The sequence below is a fragment of the Typha latifolia genome, chromosome 10, assembly GCF_019914945.1.
Source record: "Typha latifolia isolate L0001 chromosome 10, TyphaL0001v2, whole genome shotgun sequence".
Classification (NCBI taxonomy): Eukaryota; Viridiplantae; Streptophyta; class Magnoliopsida; order Poales; family Typhaceae; genus Typha; species Typha latifolia.
The window spans coordinates 10,274,380-10,300,151 of record NC_133095.1 but is presented as its reverse complement, the minus strand read 5'-3'; the positions used below and the strand labels follow the sequence as shown (position 1 = coordinate 10,300,151).

At 36.9% G+C, this 25,772-nt stretch overlaps 1 protein-coding gene across 8 annotated transcripts in view; it reads right to left on the bottom strand.

The window, feature by feature from the left end:
- The window catches only part of LOC140796578 (protein RRP6-like 3), a 31,305-nt gene extending 5,974 nt beyond the window's left edge, over positions 1-25,331 (bottom strand). For 5 of the 8 annotated variants that reach the window (XR_012110474.1, XR_012110475.1, XM_073149632.1 and 2 more), the window contains exons 1-8: positions 24,941-25,331; positions 19,981-20,222; positions 19,799-19,897; positions 19,549-19,632; positions 15,412-15,498; positions 14,996-15,116; positions 2,678-2,865; positions 2,562-2,600 (exon numbers count right to left, since the gene is read on the bottom strand). Coding sequence is in view for 6 of the 8 variants with exons in the window: in XM_073149632.1 (XP_073005733.1) it covers positions 2,562-2,600; positions 2,678-2,865; positions 14,996-15,116; positions 15,412-15,498; positions 19,549-19,632; positions 19,799-19,897; positions 19,981-20,222; positions 24,941-25,169 (1,089 nt within the window). In the remaining 2 variants the exon portion in view is untranslated. Of the gene's footprint in view, positions 1-2,561; positions 2,601-2,677; positions 2,866-14,995; positions 15,117-15,411; positions 15,499-19,548; positions 19,633-19,798; positions 19,898-19,980; positions 20,223-23,690; positions 23,711-24,940 lie in introns of those variants that run through there. The other 3 variants (XM_073149631.1, XM_073149635.1, XM_073149636.1) reach the window with 3 other exon arrangements.
- Positions 25,332-25,772: the final 441 nt, after the last annotated feature.

Sequence of the window (25,772 nt, the reverse complement as noted above, 5' to 3'; positions counted from 1 at the left end):
TTGACATGAAGATATTATATATATATATATATAATATCAGATGGAACAGGAATCTCACAATAAAAGAGATAGAAGAAAAAACACTGTAACAAATTTACTAAGAATTAAGGTTACTCCAAAAAAAAGTAAATGATTAACAGGTATTTGACAATTTCTAGACAACATTAGTGCTGGATTAAATGATTAATGATTTCTGAAATATTGTGGTGAAGACCCCATGACAAGAGCTTTCATATTGTTCCTACGTACTCTACTCTTGTATATTTTTAAAAAATTGAAACTCACTAGCTATTATGCAGGCCTATTTTTTTTATTTTATTTAAGGCCATATTAGTATATTACTTTCATCAACTCAGTGAAACTGCCAAAAGGAAATATTCAAAAAATAATATTATTTAGCAAAATATAAGCGCAAGAAAAACTAAGACGTGGATTAAATACTCACATGCGTATACAAATTCTTCTCTCTTGTTTTCAAAACCCCATACAAGGAAAGTGAGGTGATAGACCTATAAAGATGTCACCTTCCTTAGCAGACAAGTTAATTTATTGGCAACTTCCATATATAGACATCTTTATTTGGTGAGATATGATAACATAATGAACTTAACCATCAGTTTCAGAGCTTAGATTTCATCAAAACATGGATCAACATGCAAGATGGTATACATGGCTGGCACATGCCTCAACTATCATGATGATGTTTGATAATCAGAATGTACCAACATTAATGAGTGCCTCGCAGGGTGTGTCGATCAGTGCAAGTCAGCACATAACATAACATTATCAGCAAGAAGATAGGGAAGTGCCCTTGGCCCTCCATATACAATCGTCCCATGCTGGTTCCATAAAAGTTAAATACAGTTTGGCACAGCTATTTAAGCCAACGGGTGACTAATAGCCAGGGTTTTTGAACCAAGAAGAGATGTCAATCTATACTAGCAAATTACTAGCATAGGGCCATTTCTTCTGTTTCATATTAAAATATAGGAATCAATGAAAATTTTTTATTTACCCCAAAACTTCCCCCAAATTTTAAAAAATATAAAATTTAATATGTCAAATTCATATAACTTGGATCAAAATTGGTATATAAACATATTAGATCAACTACATATAAATTTATTTGAACGCTAAAAGTTCAGCATGATTAGAATTCCCCTAACTTTTCCTGAATTTCAAAAATCCAAATTCAAATTATGTCAAAATTTATATAGGAACATGTTGGATTAACTACATTCAACTAAATTTTGGTTTTAATTATTGAGTTATTGTAAATTAATTAATGTATTCAATCATAGTATATGTTGAATCATGTTTCTACTTGACTATTGATATATCTTTAATAAAAAAAGTCATTTATTAATATTACTTAAGGATTAAAGACTCCAATGTAGGTTTAAATATGAATATTCAAACCAAAAATATGTATAAATTCCCTAAAAGATATATTAGAAGCATGCCAAAGACGCACGATTGGCACACCCCATGCCGACCGGGTATTAGCACTGCACATGCTTTTGGCACGATCATCCTTGATTCATCCATTGTTTGGTAACACTATGCTATCGGATAGTTCGATACATCACGAGTAACTCATGAATCAACTGATTGATTCATCCTTGATACAGACATTTGGTGCACTGAAGAGACATGAATCAACTGATTGATTTGTACATTTCAAGTGACCAAGGGAACTAAAAAATAAGTAGATCTTTGGACCAATGTATACACAATATCTGTAAAAGGCAGATGCCTATGCAGAGACAAACATACTAATTGGATTAAAAACTTTAAGCTGAATGTTAATTGATAATCCAATGTGCAGATGTTGAGGTAACTAGTGATCTCTAAGTTATACTCAATGTATAATGTGCGTGACCACAAATCCATCACCGACCTTATCTGTCTACGCTCAACTATTGTATATGTTATTTCTTAGTTGCCCAATATTTTGAAGCGTAATAATGAGCTTCAGCATAATCCAAAGTATTATTTCACAATAATAGAGAGCTAACTAGAGGGTAGAATATATCCCAAAGTTGAGAATACTCCTTAATGAAGCATTTGGACAATGTTGCTATTTGACATCAACCGTCTAGAAAATGCTACCATAAGCCAGACAAGATCAAAATTAGAAATGAGAAGCTTCTTTCTTATATGAGAATGAATAATAATATCATCTATCTGCTAAATTTGAGTAATTCACCAAAGCTACTCTCAACAGTGAAAAGGTATATTGGAAAATGTTGAGATTTCTTCAAGTGAAAAGACCCAGAGCCATGTAAGATACTACCCCAAGGCAAAGTTATCAGCTTGTGACAAAAATTTATATTACAATAAAACCAGAAGAAAACCTACTTTGATGTCTCAACTATATAAGACTTCAAATATCTAAGAGGCATAGTGATACTAAACCAGAAGAAAACCTACTTTGATGTCTCAACTATATAAGACTTCAAATATCTAAGAGGCATAGTGATACTTTGTTTAAACTTTAAAGAGGAAATCTTCCTAAAGTATCACGAATACTATAACAGCATAAGGATGTATTAACTAACCATTAAGTCCCTCCATGCACATAATTTCCAAACAAGATCCTACAAAGGAAATTGTGTGAATTAAATCAGGATAAGCCATCAGAGTATATATAGTCTAAAAATTAAACATAAGGTACCTTTAGTTCACAAATTCTTGAGGAGTCAAATCCTTGAACCTGCAAGTTCCGTGAAAGAATAGATGTGGCTGCAGAAGCTCCTGGAGTGGACTCAATCTCCTTCATATAAAGTTGCATGCAAACCATATTTGAGCGACGACTGGCTTCGAAGAAAAAATTGAATTTATCATCGCCACAATCTGAAGTATCTGATTAGATTGTAATGTTCATCAAAATATTTTACAAGGTCCATCAAGGAAATTTGCCATGTCAATCATTGGTCTTACGTATCATGAATTAAACTTGGGTAAATTTTGATTTACCCCCTATGATCATGCCTAGAATCAAAGTATTCCATCAACTTTTATTTGGTATCACATTGCCCTCTCCCCAACCCAACCCATGGTTTAGACTAATATTAACAAAGAAAACACAAATTATCATAATACCCCTGTGATATTAATAATCCCATTGTTTTAGTAAATATGAATTTTCTACCCATATTTTTAAGAAGATTGAAATTTTCCATTCCATGATTATATATATTTGAAAGAAGATAAATTGCAACAGTTAGATTAACTAAGATTTGAGCCTAATATAAATAGGAGAAGATAGAAGAGGTTTGTAACAACCCAGAATTTCAAAAATAAATGAATAAAATTAGAGATAATCATTTAGATAATGAAAGATTTAGTTTTATCCTTTATATTTTAGAATTTTGGATTAAATCAAATTAATATTTGGTATATCTTTAAGTAAGAAAAGAGATTAGAATCTCTATCCTATTAGGACTTTTATATCTTTGATCTATAAAAAGGGAGCCTTAGAAAAAGAAGAAAAATACCTAAATGAAGTTTTTCAGCTGCGGAAGTACTGTAGCACTGCTACAGTACCGAGATGAGGAACCCACCATCTCCGTCCTCATCTAATTTTTTTTTTTTATCCTTAACCCGTCAGAGCTTACCATTGTCAAAGTCGGGGAGTTGTCGGAGTAAGCGAATAACATCAAACAAATTGCAAGTGACTTTTCTTTCACCCCTTGGAATAAATTTCATCTTCTTTACATCTATATCATGTTAATCTCAAGTTTATTAATTGGACTTCGTCGGAGTTATTCGTCGACCAATGATATCTGATTGACCTCACGTCTACCTGAGAAGCTTTATCTCCTAGTCCTCGTCGCATTGGCAGCATTCAACAACTTCTTAAACCTTCTCTTTATCTTTCACCATCTATAATCCCTCCAATAGCTCTTGACTGCATTCTTGGCCACGATCATCATCCTCACTGTGTCATTGCCAGCCAATCTCACCCTCCTTATTTGCCCTCTTGCTTTTGGACCAAGTCCTAGGCCGCCAGCAACTTCTATTCTTTCTTCCTATGCTTTTTCCTATAATGTTCGATCTCCTTGGGTTGTTGCAAGGCCTCCTTAGGGCTAGTTAGTTAAAGTGGGTTGTGGGCTCAAGTTGGATATTTACATTTTGTTCTAATTCATTTTATCCTAATTATGATATATTAATAATTAAATGAAGTAATATTGAATTGCAAAGTTTATGTAATCATTCTATATCAGACCACTTAATATTAATACTGATATTACCTACGGAGTTATGGTAATGACTTGGGTGAGCGTGGTGACCGGCCCAATGTGACTTTAATCTCTTTCCAAGATTAGTGAAAAAAGGCAAGTTGCATTTATCACATAGTGATACCTATTAGTGATCCTAACCGGATCAGCTATGAGGAAAACTCTTGAACGCCATCTCAAAGTAACTTCTAGTTAGTGTGGACCCATAGGGACAATTCTAAGCTAAGATAATTGGCATGATTGAGATTGAGGAGGCTTGCATAATGAAATCAAGCATATTAATTTGTTAAATTGCATATTTATGGCTTATAAATATGCATATTAATTTATTATTATTATTTATTGAGCTTTGCTTAATAACTCATATTAAATGAAGAATGATTCTCTAGCTTTTGGGTAGAATTATTCACTAAGCTAAAGTTGTTAACTTATTAAACTCTTTTTATATTTTAGATGCTGATCAGCGTGGCAAATAAACGGGAGCACCAAACTCTACCTTCACTCTGGATTTCGGCCTTTACACCTTCAATTATAGTAGTGGCTTTAGTTTCAAATTGAAAAGCTAAATATATTGATTGTATAATTTTAGTATTTGAATTATAGTTATTAAATAAATTTGGAATTTCATTATATTATACTGTTAATGCTTTGTATATTTCAAGCCTATTGGGATGCATGACCGATCATGATTCCTATTTCGGGTCATGACAAGATTGAAAGTTTATTTTGTTTTAAATTTGAAGAGTAGAATACAGTGAATAAATTTAATGGAGGAAAAAGGGCAATTTAGATATTTTAATATTCATTATGGTGGGAAAATTGTCTCTACTAATTCTTTATCTCTACTAATTCTTTAACTTTTTTTTTGTACTTTTTCTATTAAGTTTGATGAAAAAGTTAATAGTTTTTGTAATATTCAAAAAAAGGCGGTTGTATGCAAGGCAGGTGCTTTCCCCTTCTCTTTTCCTTTCCTTCTCTTCTCTTCTTTCTATCTTTGACTGGGATTAGGAGCGATCGATGAAATCTAGCGATGCACTAACCATAAAAGCATATCAAACCCCTCCGTGAGGGGTATTGGAACTTTCCTTCTCCTTCTCCTCCTTTTTCCCCTTCACCTTCCTTTTCTTCATCACCGAGCATCGCCGGAATAAATTACCATCACCAAAGGAACCGCATGTGAGTTCTCATCCAAGCCCCTCTAGTTAATTTCAATTTATTTGAGTATGTGGTCGTGTAGCTTTGCCTTTCTATTCATGGCTTCGTCGGAGTAATTCACCAGCTGGCCACATCATATTGATGCCGAATCAATCCAAGAGCTTCATGTCAACAATCTTGTGTCGTGGATGTCCTTTTCAAGTTTTAGAAGCCCCTAATGGGTGCTCCACCATGGACTGCAACCAGCATGGTGTCTCTCTCCCCATCAGCCGGTTGGAGTTGTCTTTCCTCCGCTTTGTATGGGTCCTCAAGATCGTAGGGTCGGTGTTCACATCATTGATTCAGGGTGCTGACAACATATTTGACGACAGTAGGATCACCGATAATCATCTCACCTGCCTTTTCATCTTCCTCCTTCAAAGGAGGAAGAAAAGCAATGGGATGGGATCAAAAGATACCAACCCGTGTGTGAACTTTAGTTAGTTAGTGGCTTAGTGGATTAGTGAGTTTGGTCTTTACTGATTAGGCCATGTTAAGGTCTGATTAATGAAAGTGTAGATGGGTTGTGATGTATAACCCAATCCATTTTGGTTCAGGCTAGGTCTTGGCCCAACCAATTGCTTAGTGTTGTGGGTTGTGAGCCAGCTCAAGTATTGGGTTTTATTTAAGCCCAATTAGAGAAATACAAGTTATTTTAAATTCTAAAAATACTATTAAAGTGTAGAATTATTTATGAGTAAATATAAAATTTATACTTGTACCTCAACTGAGGATTTGAGCTATCCTCTATGGAGTTCAAGTGAGTGAATTTATCGTCTCGTATTTTATATTATGATTCCTTTGTATTATTATTCATACAGTATTATACTCCATATATTACCATATTTTTATGATGTTATATTTTGTGTCATACCCACTCCATACAATGCTTTAGTCCATGAAATGTTGAGTTTTGTGTATCTCCTTATGGTGACTCAAGTCTACATTGAAGGCCAGAGGACAAATATATTCCTGATCAACATATGATTCGTTAGATGACTCTGGCGAGGTTAAAGAGATTATGGAGCAATCTCAAGCTAGACCAAAAATGTCAAAACCAAAAAAAAAAAAAAAAAAAAAAAAAAAATAGAGGTGGGTGCACGTGCAGCCCCTCCCCTCTCCCTCTCCAGCACGCAGCTGATTTGGGGGGATTTCATCTAATCCGAATTGGATTAGATTTAATCCTCTCCTAATCTATAATTAGCCCTAATCCTCTCTCTCTGGAACCCTAAGCCCTCTTTTCTCTCTCTCTCTCTCTCCCTCTTTTCTTCCTCCTTCACCGACGGAGTCGTCACCGTGGAATCGGCCAGCCGGAGCATCGCCGGAGCCAGCAGAGACCACCGCACGACTCCCCCGTGGTGATTTTTAGTACGTGGGCTAGAGATTTGAGATTTTGGTTGTCTTGCCTAGACTCAGGTGAGTGGGTTCACTCACGTGTTTATTTTATTGTATTTCGTATTTTTGCCAAACCATGTAAATCTTCTGCGTGCAAATTATTTATTTCACCCTCATGTGTAAAAATTTAATTGCTTTATTTTCTGCGTGTATTTAATTATTATATTCAGTGCATCACCATACTTCGTGCTAATATTGAGAATTTTGAAAAGAAAATGAGACTAGTATTGATATGACTTAGAGAACAGTCCCGGTTTTTCCGTGGTGACTCAAGTCTATTTGGAAGTCCAAGAGAAAGTCCTAAATTAGATCACTGCGGTGACTTTCTTAGGTGACTCTGGCGGGGTTAGGGAACAGTCCTAGGAAAAATGAGAAAATTTCCTAGGTGACTTTAACTTCTCTCAACGGTTAGAGGAAAAGACAGAGTGTGTTGATCACAGGGTGATACCCTCTGATGACCCTAACCGGATCAGCTACGAAGAAAAGTCCCAAACGTCATCTCGAGGTGACTTCTAGTTGATGTGGATCCACAGGGTTTAGACCCATTGAGACATATGACATTTTAAATATCAAAAGGATGTTGATATGTGGAAAACATGCAAGGTTACAAATTGTGACATTTCTCTATTGTTATCTTGTTATTATTTAGAGAGCATGCCTATTGCATATTATGATATTATTACTTTTTGTTTAATTTACTCAGCATTAATATGCAGTAAAAATTTATTTGGTTCGAGTGGATTCCACTCATTGAGCTATAGTTGTTGGCTCACGAGTTCTATTGTTTTTTTTTTATTTGTTTATTTATTACAGGTAATAGTCAGCGGGGCGCCTGAGCGTGATGTACCCGATTCCACCTCCACTTAGGATCCACCCATTTACCTTTCCGCTCTTTTAGATTTTGTGCTTTAGATATAGAAGTTTTATTTTAGTTTATTTTAGTTTAGAGACTTAAAAACATTAACATTGTTTATTTTTTTATTGCATTTTAGTAATAAAGTATTTTTTTTAATAAGCAAATTCTCATTTTATTTATTTATTTTATCATCGTATACGTAGAGAGTATTGTTAAGGCTTCGTGCATCTCAAGCATATTGAGATGCATGACCGATCATGATTCCTAATTTGGGTCGTGATAAAAAATCTCCCTAAGGTGACCCTAATCTCACTCATCAATTAGTAAAAAAAACGGTTGCATTTATCACATGATGACACCTTCTGGTGACCCAAATAGAATCAATTATAAAGAAAAGATTTAAGCACCATCTTAAGGTGACTTCTAGTTGATATGGATCTATAAGCACAGTTCTAAACCGAGACCGTTGGCATTATTGAGATTAAGAAAACTTGACGAACAAAATTGAGCATGATATTAGCTTATTAAAAGCATTATCATTACTCGCACTTATTATTCATATTATGAGCATGCTAGCTATTGTTATTAATTATTGAGCTCTAATTAATATTTTATACTGAATAAAGTATGATTTTCTAGCTTTTAGGGTGGATTCACCTACTAAGCTAAAGTTGTTAGCTCATTAAAATATTTTAAAATTTCAGTTGCTAGTGCATGGCAAATGAACGTAGGCATCGAGACTCTATCTCCACTTAGGATTTTGACACTTATGCCTCCAAATATAGTAGTGGTTTTTAGGTTCAAATTGAAAAGCTAACTATTGCCTTAGTATTTAGAAGATATTGATTGTATAATTTAAGTATTTTGTCTTTGGAAGTTTTTGAATTAGAGTTATTAAATAAATTATTAGATTTTGAGTTTTATTATATTACAGAGTTAGATAATTACTATTAAGGTAGAAAATTATTGTTAAGACTTCGTGTATCTCAAGCCTATTAGGATACATAGGCAGTCATGATTCAATAATCGAGTCGTGACATTTTTCACATTACTCTAAATCACAAGCAATGGTGTTCGTGAGGGAGTGACCCCCTCCCCTTCCTTTCTATCTGAGCCAATCAGGCTAGCTGGGTTCCAACTCAATTAGATTGGCCTAGCCAAGTCTGATTTGGCTGGGTTGGTGTGCGGGCAGGCTATCAAGCCCGAGCCCATTTTGAATTGCACTATGCTGGCCTAGCACAAGCCCTATTTTTTGGGCTTGTTTGGCTTGCCTAACCTGAGCTAGGTGGCTGGGCCCAAGCTTGCGACCCTTGTGAGCAATTTTCATTTCCATTTTAATTTAAATATTGAAATGTAGGTTTTTTTACTTATTATTTTACCATAGAGGTCTCCGGAACCAACACCCACCCTAGAGAGAATTGGGATTAGAGTGGCACAGTTTTTCACCGAGAAAATTAGGGTGTTCAGGCAAGTGGATTATTAATCCTTGCTATTATTATTTGATGTGATGTACCTATGACATGATAGCTTGAATATTTTAATTGCACTTGTTAGTTTTAACAAGCTAATTGATATGATTAGCTTTAATATGTGCATATTCATCTACATGCTTATGTATGCTAACACATACTACTCCATCATAATAATGCTTTTTATAATGCTTACTTGTGTTGTATATTATCATACTACCAACACACATACACTACCATAGAGGAGGTGACATCTGTGTCTCGATAGTACCCAACACCTCTCCAACTAGGGTAAGAGAGGGGAGGGAATTATATTATTATTATATAATATGACCTATGTTTGAGATCTCGGTTTGTGAATCCCAAACAAGAAGGCACGTTGTTCGCCGAGAGATAGGTGATACTATCTGATTGACGAGTGTCAAACTCAGTGATGGCCGTGCCAAGCGACACGCCTCGGCACACCCCCCCGTGCCAATGGCACACCCCCTATGTCAGTGGCACACATTTATAATTTTTTTAATAAATTTTTTAGGATATTTAGAGATGTTTTTGGGTCTTTGGTATGTCAATCTTTGATTTTTTTGTCTAAATATATGTATTAAAATTTAAAATCTACATTACAATGTTTTATCTTTAGATTATTTTTGTAAATAACTTATTTTATTAAAGATAAAACAACAGTTGAATATAAATATTATTCAACACATAATATGATTGAATACATTCATTAAAATTAATATTAATGATTAAGCACTCCATAATATGATTGAATACTCCATAATATAATTGAACACATAAAAACATTCAATACATAATTGATAATAGTTCAATAATTAAAACTAATATCTAGTTGAATGTAGAATGACGAGGAGGATCAAAGACTTCATTTGCTGGCACAAGAATAACACGGGAATGTTGCGTTAAATACTGTCGATATTCTTCAAAACTTATCTACTGATAATATTACTCGTTATAACATCTCACATAGTCTTCATAGAAATAAGAATTTTATAATTCTTCGATGATATGATATGGATATTGAATATATACGGGAACGACCGGCACAAGCACACTATAAACATATGCAGATTGTGGATATGGAGTATAATAAGAGTGTTGTGGCTCTAGTGAGTATGATTGATATGATGGTAATGATGATGAACTCATATCATCCTGTGGGCACACCTCTCCTGATGTCCTGTTACCTATAGACTCAAGTCTTTCCCTCATTTGACTATAATCATATTGAGCTTGAGATGGTCCCTTTCCTTTCTTCTATCTCTGATAAATTCGACTTTGTGGTTGTTTAGGTCTAGCAATTGTCATTCTAATTTTAAAAAATGACAAATAAGTTATCATTTCAAAAATGGTAAATGACAAAAGTTAACTAATGAAAATAAGAAAAAGTTAAAAAAATGGGTTCTACATGTCATATCATGTTTGTTAAGAAAATAAGTAAAGTTGATTTGATAAAGATTGATGAAAATAGAAAAAATTTTAAAAAAATGTCTCAATATTGGCACATGACCGGCACGAGGCTGTGCTGGATGACACGGATCGGCACGGCACGCGTGTCGGTCGGCACGCCCCTGTGCTGATCGGCACGGCCCGGCACGGGAGTGTGCCATTGGCACACCCCGTGCCAAGTGTCATGCCTCTACTAGCACGGGGCGTGCCGACCGGCACGGCCATCCTTGGTCAAACTATTTAAGGTATTTAAGTTAAAAATTAAAAGGTAGAATAATCTAGACCTAGGGGTACCCGATAATGCAGGATGAGTGCTTCCTTAAGCGACAATTCATAATTTTCACATAGTGGTGTGATAATATTGAGCTAAGGGCTCGAATGAGTAGTATTGATGTGCGATGCTGACTCATATGATAGGCTTATGACAATCTCTAATCTGTGGTGTCAGACAATCGGTCTATCTGCGGTGTCGGACAATGAGGGATAGGCGATTTCACTGTAGAGCCTACTCTCCCTTAGAGGCGTTTATGTTGGATGAGTATGACTGACGGTCAGTGGGCCAGATGTTAAGACTAAGTGAATGTGGTGGAGTCGAACCATGCTAACTAGATACATTATGTGCATGGCTTATGCTTTTATTATGATGATCAATTGTTTAGATATCCTTGCATTCTCCATATTGGGTAGAATCATATCTATGTTATATTGCTAGTGATAGAGCATTAGGCTCATTCATAATTAATATATAACGTATATTGATTGCCATCACGGTAGGAACCCAGTAGGAGTTTTACTTAGTAGGGCATTAGGCTTTCACTTTCTATATTGTAATATTTTGTGAAGGGTTTATGTTTTCCCTTTGTTGTATATTCGTATTGGTATGTATTCTTGTATTTGGGGACCCCACTTGTACTATTTTATTTTGGATGGATTCGTTACAGCCTATGGGCCCCTTTTTTGTTTATGCTATTTTGATCTTACTCGATGTTGATAGTATGTTGCTAGACTCCTATCCTCCACATGAATCTCACGTGAGGGCAACCTCACGTAGGAGGTACATGGTGGATTCAGTTGTTTCACTCTCTACTGCCACATCTCTCTCCCATCTCTTTTTTTCTCTCAGTCACACCTTCTCTATTCTCTCTCTCTCTCTCTCTCTCTCTCTCTCTCTCTCTCTCTCTCTCTCTCATAACAGTCCTTCTCTCTTCCTCCCCTTCTCTGTCGCTCTCTATTCGATTGCTACACTAACAGCCTCAGAGAGAGAGAAGAGGGAGGAAGAGAACAGAAGAAAGAGAACAAAGAGAGGACAGGCTAGAAAGAGAGAGAAAGGGAGAGGAGTCGGATAAAAAGAGAGAAAAAAAGGAAAAAGAGAAAAAAAAACATACTCAAGCTCGCCGAAGATTGAGGAAGCTAAATTTTCGTCAGAGAAGCTCATTGGAGATTGATGGCTTGGGAGAGAAAGAAAGAAAGAAAGAAAGAAAGAGAGAGAAAGAGAAAGAAGTGAAAGAGCTCTCTCTCTCTCTCTCTCTTGATATGTCTCAGCCTCTCGGGTTGAGATTGGAATCGGCTATGGCCAATCCATCTCGTCTGATACTGTGATCCGTAGTCAAAATATTCCTTAGTGCTCTTATCAAAGAACTCCACAGATAAAAACTCCTAATAGTTAAGTATTTCTTCACTAACCATGTTAACTCCCATCTTCTTAATGTTCAGTAATAATGTTTTGTTGTATGATTTTAATTAAGGAATAATCTGTTGAAGAACAATCCCTACCAAGAAACTATCAGCATGGTTTGCTCTGATAAGCATAGATTCCAAATGTCTGTATGGCTGCATGCCAAATAAATGCCTTTGAGCTTAAATATTGTCTCTCGGCCGGCACAGGTCAGCATGGGACTTGCATGGTTCAACATGACTAGATAACTGAATATTAAAGTACAACTCCTACGACCATGGTCCAATACGCCAATCAGTTAGACAAAGTTAGATTTATTGATCCAATCGGTTATGCAAGTAAGACAAGAAATGTCAAAACCAGAATAATAAAAAAAAATTAAAAAAAATAGGGGTTGAGAGAGGAGGGTGCACGTGCTCTGCACGTGCAGCCCCTCCCCTCTCCCTCTCCAGCACGCGTCGAGGCTGATAGGGAGGGATTTCATCTAATCTGAATCGGATTAGATTTAATCCTCTTCTAATCTATAAATTAGCCATAATCCTCTCTCTCTCTTCAACCCCCAGCCCTCTTCTCTCTCTCCTTCCTCCCTTCTTTCGCTTCTTCCTCACCGTCGGAGTCGTCGCCGTGGAATCGGCCAGCCGGAGCGTCGCCGGAGGAAATTGGAACCACCACACTCCTCCCCGGTGAGCCCTCTCTCATCCTTCTAGTTTAATTTAAAATTAAATAGGTAAATCCGAAATACCTAATTTGCGGAATTCGGCCTCGTCGGCAAATCTGACCGACCGGCGGCTTCGAGTCGCAACCGCATCGTCACCGGAGGCTCCGTGCTCCGAGCTTGGTGTCGGAGATGTCTTCTATGGGGCCCTTATGGCTCTGATCGGCGACGGATTCCGCGTCGGCCGTCGGTGATGAGTCCTCCACCTCGTGAGGACGACAGAGGAAGGGTGAGAGGGAGAGGAGAGGTTGAAGGTGGTCGTGAAGGGGTCGCCGGCGAGAGGTCGCCGGCGGTCACCCTCTCCCTCAGTCATCTTCTCGCGTCGGTCGCGAGGGGGGAAGAAAAGGGTTGGCTGGGCTCGGGTGAAACCCGAGCCAACCACCTTTTCCTTTTTAAGTCGGGTTCGGTTCGGGTTTGGATTTCGGATCCACAAACCCGAACCGAACCACTTAAGTTGGTGGGCTGCGGGTTAGCCCGAGCCCAATTCAATTAAATCGGATTGGGCCTTTAATTGTTTTATTTTCTGTGTGCATTTAATTATTATATTCAGTGCATCACCATACTTTGTGCTAATATTGAAATTTGTAAAAAGAAAAATGAGACTAGTATTGATATGACTTAGAGAACAGTCCCGGTATAAATCGTTTGCGATTTTCCGTGGTGACTCAAGTCTATCTGAAAGTCCAGGGGAAAGTCCTAAATTAGATCACTGCGGTGACTTTCTTAGGTGACTCTGGCGGGGTTAGGGAACAGTCCTAGGAACAAATGAGAAAATTTCCTAGGTGACTCTAACTTCTCTCAACGGTTAGAGGAAAAGACAGAGTGTGTTGATCACAGGGTGATACCCTCTGATGACCATAACCGGATCAGCTATGAAGAAAAGTCCTGAGTGTCATCTCGAGGTGACTTCTAGTTGATGTGGATCCATAGGGTTTAGACCCATTGAGACATATGACAGTATAAATATTAAAAGATGTTAATATGTTGAAAACGTGCAAGGTTACAAGTAGTAACATCTCTCTCTATTGTTATCATTGTTATTATTTAGAGAGCATGCCTATTGCATATTGTGATGGATATTGTTGCTTTTAGTTTAATTTATTCAGTATTAATATGAATTAAAATTTATTAGGTTAGTGAGTGGATTCCGCTCACTAAGCTATAGTTGTTAGCTCACGGGTTCTTTTGTTTTTTTTGTATTTGTTTATTTATTTCAGGTAATAGTCAGCGGGGCGACTGAGCGAGATGTACCCGGACTACACCTCCACTTAGGATTCACCTATTTACCTTTCCGCTCTTTTGATTTTATACTTTAGATTAGACTTTTTATTTATTTAGTTTAGAGACTCAAAAACATTAACATTGTTTTATATTTTTATTGCAATTAGTTATAAAATTTAATATCGCACATTCTTATTTATTTATTTATTTTGCCATCGTACACGTAGAGAGTATTAATAAGGCTTCGTGCATCTCAAGCATATTGAAATGCATGGCCGGTCATGATTCCTATTTTGGGTCGTGACAAGAAAATTCTCCATGGACTACCGAAACAATTTCTGATAATAATCTGTTGTCTTAAAGATGTGATCACATCGTCAAGAGTCAATGGTTCTGAAACTATGCTGACTGTTGGCATGAAGTAATCATTTCTTTGAGTTAGGTTAATCAGTTTTTGGAGATTTAATAGTTAAACCTTAGAAAACCATTATATGACTAAAAACTAGAAGTAATGCCCATCAAGCAATGATAATTTATAGATTGTCTAAGGAGAAAATTAAGTTCCATTTAGTTTTCAATGGGTAGAACACTCACATCACCTAATCAATCAATGTGACATTCTTCCTATTCCCCCAGCGGATGAATTACTTGGATTTAGTTCTATCTACTCTTCAAGTGGCAAAAGCTTCATAGCAATCACTTAAGATATTAATGTAGACCATCTATATTAAACTTCCATGTAGAGGAAGATCATACCGCAGGTTTTCATACAGAGTTCAGACGCCAAACAATCTGCAATATACAACAGATAGTGAGCATCACAAAGAGCATATTCAATCATCTCTGATGATAATGGACGTATCCTCCAATCTTCACGCTGCAGTTTCAGATAGAAAATTCATTAGCAAAGACAAAACCCAGACAAGTAGAATAACCAATGTAACTAAATTAATCCCTAACATGAAATTTATACTCAGATAGATAGGTCACCAATGCATACCAAAATTAAACCATAGCATATTTATATCAATAATTGCAGACTAATAAAGTGATTGACAATCTAATACCCACACTTCAAATCTTTTTATTTCTTCAAATCTTTTTATTGCTTCATAATGTAAATTTAATTCAATCATGAATATAACAAACATAACAAACATACTCGTACAAACCTGCAGAGTTTTGTCAGTGGATACTCCACAATATGTTTCAAGCAAATATGCTAACGACTTTTGAGGTTTTGACAGAACTACACATGCCTGCACAAGGAAACAAATAAGATATTGTTGAACATAAACAATCACTTTGATATCACTCAAGCACAAGATATAGCTTGACAGCAATTTGCATCTCTTGCCCATATATATAGCAATGGCTTTAATTAAAATACGAAAAATAAAAATAAATTGAAGATCAATTCAACCTAACACAATGCATAATAACTTATCTGATAATGAGTTCTCAGCTAATTATTTAACTGAAAGGTTAGCAAAGTTAAACAGTCAATACTATATAATAAATATAAGAGCAACAAATAAAGTATCATTAAACCATTATACAGGAGTACTAATGCAGAATAAACCATCATATAGACAATACACAAGACACCTAAAAAAGAAGACAGCAGACAATGTTGTCCATTTTAAAAATACAAAAAAAAAATCATTTTAAAAGGAGGCAATAGTTCAAATATAACACCTTGGTTGTCATGTATCAACATATCATCCATCAAAGTCTAAAAGGATTTTAGAACTGCCTGTGAAGCTGAGAGCAACTCATAGCCAATTTCTCCCATGTGAATGCTAGCCTGCCCATCAATGGACCTTGCTGCTTATTTCATCAAATCTGGAATCCACGCCTTTCCAATTCCCAACTTTTGAATTGGTAATATTATAGACTGTAGATATAGGAGCTCATGCCTTCTTAGACACAAGTGGATTCCTTTTCAAAATCTTAATATAATTGCTTGTAGAAAAGGATATAATTCAAGAATGACTGGGCTGGCCAGCATATCTCAAAAACTTAAAAATTTAGTGCCAAATCTCACTGACTCTGCAGTGCCAAATTTAGTGCTCAGGAACATAAATTGCAGATCCTCGTCACAACTTGTGAATAATGATAGTAGATACATGGCTAGCCTCTCGGTGGACTAAAATGGATCAAACACACACACAGAGACATATAAGATATAATGCACATGCAGATATATACACATACATACATGAAAATGGTTATGAATTATATTACATTTTCTCTTACCTTACAAGTGTTTCTAATTTCAACTTGAATTTTTAAGTATACACAACATAACAGTTGGATGTGACTGTAAATCCCAACTAGATAATAATTAAAAAAAGAAAAATCAAGAACTAGAGAACAGTTGAGCCTATTCTCAATTGTCGGCACCCATACCGAGGCCACCAGTTGAGCCTACCCTGTCCCCTATCAAATTGGACGGTTGTTCGTGATTCAGATAGATCAGCAGAGCCTTTCCGATTTAATGAGTCAGCGCATACATACTCCGGCACAGCAGAGATAGATCACCACACTATTAGGATATGATTATGAGCTATAGTACAAAAAGGGACAGAGAACAAAGCAGCGGATGCACTATCTCGACAGCCTACACCAACGAAATTGGTGACCATATTGATGCTGAGTTTTTCATTTCTCGAGGATCTCTAAAGAGCAGGTACAGCTAACCCGGAGATATTGAGGTTGATGCAGGAGCTAGCGGGCAACCCAGCGAGCCACCCCGAGCTCGAGAGCCGCGATGGATTATTGTTGGACAGAGGGCGCATCCAGGTTCCGCAGATGATAGGTTGCGCATTCAAGTCATAGAGTGGAATAACTTTCATTCCACTCTAGAGGCCAAACATGAGGGCACAGTAACGACTTACAAACAGCTTTCACAAAGCTATAGGTGGGTTGAGATGAAGAATACAGTGATAGAGTGTGTGAGGGCATGTGAGGTGCGCCAGGGGGCAAAAGATGACTCTCTCAGGCCAGCAGGATTATTACAGTCCTTTTTTATTCCAAAGCAGATTTGGGAGGACAATCTCCATGAATTTCATCGAGGAGCTATCAATAGTATGGGGGTACTCCATATTTGTGGTGGTAGACGGGCCGAGCACGTATTCCCACTTCTCAGCCCTGGTGCACCCATTTTCAGTGAAGCCTATAGCAGAGGCATTTGTATGCGATGTCGGCAAGCTCCACAGCATGTCACATTCCATAGTCTCAAACAGAGATCGGGTCTTCATTAATGACTTTTGCATAGAGTTCTTCAAGCTGCAAGGAACACGATTAGACCTTGGTTTGACCTACCACTAGCAGACTGATAGCTAAACCGAGGTGGTGGACTAGTGTATCGAGCAATACCTTCGTCGGTTTGTAGGAAAGCGCCCCAGTAGATGGCTCAATTATCTGTCTTGGCAGAATGGTCCTACAACACTATCTTTCACACTAGCATCTAGATGATCCTTTTGAAGCAATGTATGATAGGCCACCACTGACTTTACAGAGCTATGATTCCGTAGCATTTGTAGCACGAACAGAGATGACCAAGAGCTGACAGATAGAGATGTCACCCTAAAGAGGCTGAGGGCCCACATAGTTGAGGCGCAGAATATCATGAAGCAGATCTATAATAGCAAACATTGTGAGCAAGACTTCGCGATCAGTGGTCTAGTGTTCGTGCGTGTTTAACCATATCTACAGGTGACTCTGAGACCGATGCGCAACCAAAAACTAGCACAAGAATACTTTGGGTCGTTCCAAGTGCTCAAGTGGCTAGGTCTGGTAACATACCGATTGGCATTGCCAGAGGAATCCCGCGTCCATCCAGTTTTCTATATTTCAGTCCTGAAGGCTCAAGTTGGGGCAGACCAGATTGTGGATGTGGATATACCCAACCCCGTGGAGGAGACACACTTAGTAGAGCCGGTTATGATTCAGGCCAAGAGGTGACGCAAAGACGATAGATTGCAGACGGAAATTCTAGTGGAGTGGTTGGGTTGACACTCCGATGACATTATGTGGGAGCTTGAGACCGAGATAGCTGAGCGCGCTTTCTCGACTTCATACTTTAAGGACAAGATGGAGAAAGCATGATGGATTGTTGTGAACCAACTCAGAGCTAGTCAAGTCAGGATTGGTATAGTCTAGTCGAGTCATGAACTCACCTGGTGGGTTGGTCTAGTTAAGTCTAGTCTAGTCTAGGTCTGCTTGGAGGACGAGTCACCTAAAATGAGGTGGCCACTAGAAATGAGGTGTGATGAGCACCCCACGGAAATCAATGAGAATTACCCTAATTTTCTTTGTCTCTCTCTCTCTCCCTCAAGGTTCCTATTCTCAGCAAGTGCAATACCGAGGCCACCAACTGAGCCTACCCCGTCCCCATCTAACACCTAGCTCAGCCCTCTCTCACTTCACCCTCACTCCACTAACCTCACCCTTAGCTCACTTCACCTGCAGCACCCATCTCCCTTCTTCTTCAGCGCCGACATCACCTCCACGTCTAATCCTCCTCAGCGCCGACATCACCTCCACCTCTAATCCTCCTCAGCGCTGACATCATCTCCACCTCCAACCCACACTGAGCCTTCCTAGCCCCAACTGCAACCACCACCTTCCTTCTTTCTCAGTGCCGACACCATTCCCACCACCAACTCAGCTCGGCAACTCACCCCTTTCCATCACTGACCACAACACCAATTCATCTAATCACCCTAGATAAACCTTCTCATATGTCATATGACACAACATCTTAATCATAACTCATGAACCACATAATGCATTAACAATGAAAGTTTTAAAATGGAAGCTTTTGCATACATTATTGCCATGTAAATCACATGCAACAGTCTATAGTCTAGACTATGAAAGTGTATGCATGTACATAGACAATGACAATAATGTATGTAGACCATGAAAGTGTATATATGATCAACTAAGGATCAATAAATGCATTCAAAATTGCTGTTGGAAAGATGAAAACAGAGCAGCTCTTTCCTATCAAAGTAGTTAGGGATATACTTGTGATTTTTAAATAACAGCAAACATCTTCATTAACATGCAACGGACAACACTCGAAACTATCAAGTTTCAAATTTCAACAAAATTAGAGATATTTAATAAAGAGCCCTTCAGGAATTTAGACGTCAATTAGTATATAACATCCTTCCAATGCTGCATAGAAGCAACTGTTTGTAACAAACTAAGTAATTGTATAAAACAGAAATTACTTACTACCAACACTGGCAAAAGAAAATAATTCCACACAAAAATGAATTGCAATATTTGCTTACCTTGGCAGTATCAAACATGTTCACGACATATATATGAAAGTCTCTCTGGAGCCAAAGAACATCATTATCAGCCCCATGGAAGACCTGAAACGTAAGATTATACTCAAAAATAATAATCTCAATATACATCAAATAGAATAGCAACTCTATATGTTCTTAAAATAACATTGAACATCTCCAGAAATTCTCATGTAGTGACAGCAAGTGAACATAATAAACTAAAACTAAAGACAGCAAGTGCAGAAACTACCTTGCAAATGGACGGATCAGCAAAAACAGGACGTAGAATGCCCATCACATCATGTAAAGCGATCGTATCTATCAAAAAATCTTCCTTCTGAGTAGAGATCTACAATAGAAGGACAATAAACTATCTCAGTTGAGAGAAATGAAATGAAGAATTATACAGTTCCAATATTCATCCACATTTACCTGCATTAAAGCAGTATAACCTAGGAATGACCGTAGACTATGTTGTTCTGTATCAACAGCAAAGACCTGCTCTCCACTCAGTAGGGTTGCAAGGAACTCTAGTTGAGGTTCTGTATTAATCCAGGTGTAAGAAGTACTTATATCTGAATATTCATGATTTAAAACAAAGTTCGAAAAAGCAACAGGATTGTCCAGCAGAGAAGTGATCTCTTCTTCATAGGGATGCATCTTCAACGAGACTCCTGACATGAATATTAAGAGATTAGAAATAGGAAAACCTTGACATAAAAAGAAACATAACTAATATAGTAAAGACATGTAAAACAATCTCTTAGACCACAAGTCTAGATTGGCCCAAAAAATAAACCTTAGCATTTCCTTTAGTGTGTTTCCAAATCAGAAGGCTTCAAATAAATAACCACATCTTGGATACTCTCATACACTCATGTGACATTGGCCTTAGAAAGTAGAGATGATAAACACCATGATAATTTGGTAAATGGTCCAAAGCAAGGTTTGAAAAATCAGGATTGGAATCGGAATCGGCCTTCCGAAAAAATAATATGTATCAGTTGGAACAGTCATATCAGTTGCTTGGATCAAATTGGATTTTTTAATTACGTAAAATTCTAAATTTAAAAATACAGAAAAACTTCTAAAAATTCAGAAAAAATTATAAAAAATAAAAAATAAGCAAATAAAGAAAGAAAAACTATAGTCCAGTGAAAACTGAAAAGAAGAAGAGATTAGAAAGAGAGCGAGTGAAAGAAAATCAAACAAAAGAAAAAAAAATCATGGTGCAGTGAAGAAGAAGAAGAAGAAGAAGAAGAAGAAGAAGAAGAAGAAAAGAGAGGAAAAAGGGAGAGAGCAAAAGAAATGGAAAAAACTGAAAAAATAAAGAAATAAAATTAAAAAATTATATACCGGAGTTTGTCGAAGTTTGTCGAAGTTTGCCGGAGTTTGTCAAGGCCAGATCTCTCCATAAAAAGAACAATGGCCATATAATAAGGAGAGAAAAAAAAGGAAAAAAGAGTGAAAAAGAGAAAGAGAGAGAGTGAAAAGAAAGAGAAAAAGAGTCCAGATCAGGCCTGGATTGGAATCGGCTGATCTGGCGAACCATGGTCCAAAGACATTGTACAAAGGATTAGTTGAAAAAATCTTCAGTATTGACAACTATTATATTTGAAAAACTTGTGGTGCAAGAAAGAAATATATTATAATTATAGAACCAATACATACACTATATGGATCCTTCTTCTTTACTCATCTCTTTTTAGTTCCAATTATTTAGAACCAAATTGTACCATGTTAGCTGCAATCTTGCATTATCATTCTATATCATGGCAACCATTTTAAAAAACAGTTATGGGTTACTTGTCAATGCATCAAATGTACCAACAATATCAGTGTTCCTTCTTATTTGAAGAGGTCAAATTGAAGATGAACATAAGGTTGATCATCTGCAAGTCAAGAATGACCCAAGAAATCCTGAAGCTTGATAAGGCATTTCCACATATCATGGCCTCATCAGTGTGATTGCAAGATGTATTCCAAACCTACATGACCTTTAGTTCTGAATATTATACATCTAATAGGAAAAATTTAACTTTGCTTTTTATATAGATAGAAAATTTTGGCTGCAGAAAAGAAATAGTAGATGGTATGATGTATTAAGGAGGGGTGATCTAATTCAGATGAAAACTCAAAAGAAAATAAAAGGCAAGGAAAGAGAAATGACATTATTATATGGGGAAGAAAGATTTAAAAATAAGAAGGAAATACTTACAAAAGAATAAGAAGAAAACAATATGAGAGGTCATTGTCTTATTAAATTTCCAAATATTTCACATTATTTTACTGTTCACTATCAGCTGTACAGTATAATAGACAGAAGGAAGAACTGCAGTCTCAACAAAAACAATAAAAAATGAGGGAGGAGAGAAAACACTCCATAGGGATGACCTTAAAGCTCTCCCTTTTTTTTTACTTTATTTTATTTTTTCCTCTAGTTCTCTTGGATTTTTGGAAAGTTAAGGGGTAACATGTGGCGCAATCATAGCACTCAATATAATCAACTGCCCACAGGATTGGGCTTTTCAACTTGAATTTTTCAGAAGAAAAAGAGCATATTAAAAGTCAACATCAGAACAAATTAGACTAGCTAATGTTCTTAAGCCAATGGTTGCACCCACCCACAAATGACCCTGGTATATCAAGTTGGCAACGGCAATAAACTTGACGTAGACAACCTGCTATCATGTTCGAGAACTGAATACTTCAGCATCTTCATATACAGACTGAACTTTAAATCTAAGACACCACTTTACGTTCATCACGAACTAGGACTTCTTATCATTGATAAAAGATATTCCTAACTTCCCAGGGGGTAAACATATTGTTTTGATCTTGCAAAAGGAACCATATAAATCACCCATATCATTGTACTGGACCACTCTGTAATGCAACAAAGCATTGCTTTATAAAATGATTCCCCTACAATGGTACCACCTAGGCACCCGCACTACAAGGAGTACATGATTTCTGTTAGATGTCCGCCTTATTATATTTTATCATAGTTCAGTACATAGGTTAGTCTTCAAGTTCAAATTCATTGTAGATGTCAGTATGTTCCAGATTTGTGGATTGTAATAGATTATTATGGTTCTTAGTAGAGGTACAATAATTTCTTCTTTTTATATTAGATACTAATTCAAACTTTTGGTTTAATAATTATTTGATCTCTAGGCAGTACCTACGCACCCACCTAGTGCCTACGCCCAATGGTTTGCATTATGTGGTTCCTTGCCTGCCCGACTAGGACCACGGTTTCTAAAACTTTGCAACAAAGATCGACCAAGAAGTATATTTGCCTCAAAATAAGCATTAAAAGAAGGGTTATTTGTGTATACCATGGTTCCAAAACTCGGTATCTTGATCGAGATTGGCCATCGGGAATAACAATACGTATCGGCCGTATCAATCGGATCAGACTATTTTTTAATCATATAAACTGTAAATATTATTTAAAAATACGGAAAATATTCTAAAAATTTAGAATATAAGAAAATAATAATTATTTACATATAAAGTTAAAAAACTAAAAATTATATTAACTTATTCAACACTTTGATAAATATCGAATTGGCTTTCCCTTTTCCCTCTTTTCCTCCATTTCTCTATTATTGTAAAGGCAAATTTATTTTTTTCTAAGTTTTTTTCCCTTCTTTGCTCTATCTTCTCTCTCTTATTGCTACAAGGCAAAAAAAAATTTTATTTCTTCTCTCTCCCTCCTCTTTCTCTCACAATCTCTCTCTTCCTCTCTCTCTCTCTCTTACTGTTGCAAGGTAATTTTTTCTCTGATTTTTTTTATTTCTTATCTCTCCCTTCTCTTTCCCTCTCAATCTCTTCCTCTCTCTCTCTCTCTGTTAGTCCCTCTCAATCTCGTCCGCCCTCTCTCTCTTTCTCACTCTCCACTCTCTCTCTCATCTCTCTTACTCTTTGTTACTGCAGCAGATTTTTTGTTGCAGTAATAGAAATTGAAGGAGAGAGACAAATAGATAGAGAAAGAGATTGTAGAAAAGAAAGAAAGGAATAAAAAGAAGAGAGAGGGAGATGCTAGAGGGAGAGAGAGTAGAGAGAAATAAGAGAGATGGGGCACCGGTGAGAGAAGAAATGAAAAAAAAATTAGAGAGAGAAGAGAGAGCCCGTACCGGACGGGATCGGTCAATACAGCTGATCCTGACCCAATACGAATTGGTTATCAGCCAATACCATGGTCGAAACTTGGTTTTGGCCATGGATTAGGATCGGGCTGATCTCGATCAGTTTCGGCCGATCCCCAGTACCCCCTCAAAGTCCCTTATTTACCCTTCTAAATTGTGTACTTGCATATACACCCTTCAAACCTATGAGAGACATCCATGTAAAAATAAAATTGGTTTAGAAAGGTATTCATGCAAATACAAAGCATTTTGAGGGGTATAAATTCAAAAATCAACTTTATATGATATGCGTGCATATAAGGGATCTTAGAAGCAAATGCATGCAAAAGAAGCCTAAAAGGAAGCTCCTCATTGCCAAACATAATGCACATGTATTCGTTGCATGTCTATGTTGGAAGAAATGTTTCCTAACAGACACACGCATGTATATATATACATATGTGTGTGTGTGTGTGATAGCTTTTCTCATATCTGTTAGTCATAAGTATGCTTCCCAACTTCTTTCCTTTATCGAATAAATGGATCTGCTAGAATAAGAGATCAAACCATAGTCCTCTATAAGCTTGAATGTTTAGGAAGATGGTGAGTCAACATGGGATCAAAGAAGGAGAGATAATCACCATTCCTACTAATCAATTAAAAATATAAAATCACTGTTGAGGCTCGATTCTTATTCTGGGCCCACCTTCTAATAGTTCAAGCTTTTTGATGAGATGGTTATCCAACCACGGCATATGAGTGGGATTCAAAAGTTTAATTTTCGTCACTTTATAACTCCCTTTTTATTTCCATGTGTCATTTCGTTGGTTGGGAAGGTCGGGGGATCAATGAGGGTTGCTGTATACTCTGAGAAAGCTTTCTAACAGCTTGATAGTTCAGATAAAGATGGTTAGCACAGCAATCTCCGGCCATTTAATTCAAATCCACGTTTTGGTCCTAGAGGATGTTAGAATATGAAGATTACACAAATGTTCTATATTAGCTCAAGCCTTCAGAGGAAGACAGTGAGATAAGACTATCTACTAACTGCAAAAGGATGATATATTTTAGGTAACATCAGATATTAGAAGATAATCAACTAAGTTCATGCTTTTGCATGTGATTACTCTAAAGGTCAAACCTTTACACTAAGGTAACTTAAAGCTTTCATTTTCCAAAATAAATTTGTTAGATTCCATATCAAATCCACATACGTGTAAAGGAAAACGTCAATTCGGGGAAAAGACGAGGATCGGCACCTTTCTCTTTGCCTTCTCGCTTGAAATGCTTGAAGGGAGAGTAGGAGTTATCGGCGAGGACGCGCTTGAACCGGTGCTGAGGCTTCTCCGCCGGCTCGTAGCAGCGCCGCCTCCGGCCGGCCGCCTCCCGCCGCCTTCTTCGGAGGAGCGCCGCCGATGCGATGATGGAGACGACCGCCGCGACGCAAGTGATCGCAAAGATGGCATGGATCTTCTCGCAGCGTGCCATTTCCGAGCTCTCTCTCTCGTCGGCGGAAATGGATGCCGGCGGTAAACGTTGGGAGAGCACCAATTGGGTCGCCTCGCACCGCCCTGAAGAAGGTTCAAGTAACGGGTCGGACCCGAATAGATCCGATAAGGATAATTATAACCGAGCATAGATATGGACTAGTAAAGGGGTGTGTGTAATCGAGCCTAGCTAGTCAAGCTTGAATCCAAAATAATTTGAAGTCTAGATTTGTGATCAAATTTGAATTCAAATCATTTTAATTCGAACTAATTTAGAGCTTGAGCATAAATGAGAGGATTAATAAGCTTTTAATATGATCAAGTTTAATTTATACTTGAATCAAGCTTTAAAATAAGTCTAATTCAACTACAAAAATATAAACTAATAAAAAATTTCATGTCTTTGAAGAAAAACATAATAGAATTAAAATAAATTCAGAACTAAACTCTATATAAGATTAAAGTACAGAATAACCCACTTAAGTAAATTTTAGAGCATAACAAAAATATAGTATAATATAATTGTAGATCAGTTCAGAACAAAACAGTAATTTTGTAGGATTTTCAACTTTGAGATTTATCTTTCTGATTATGTAATTTCTCC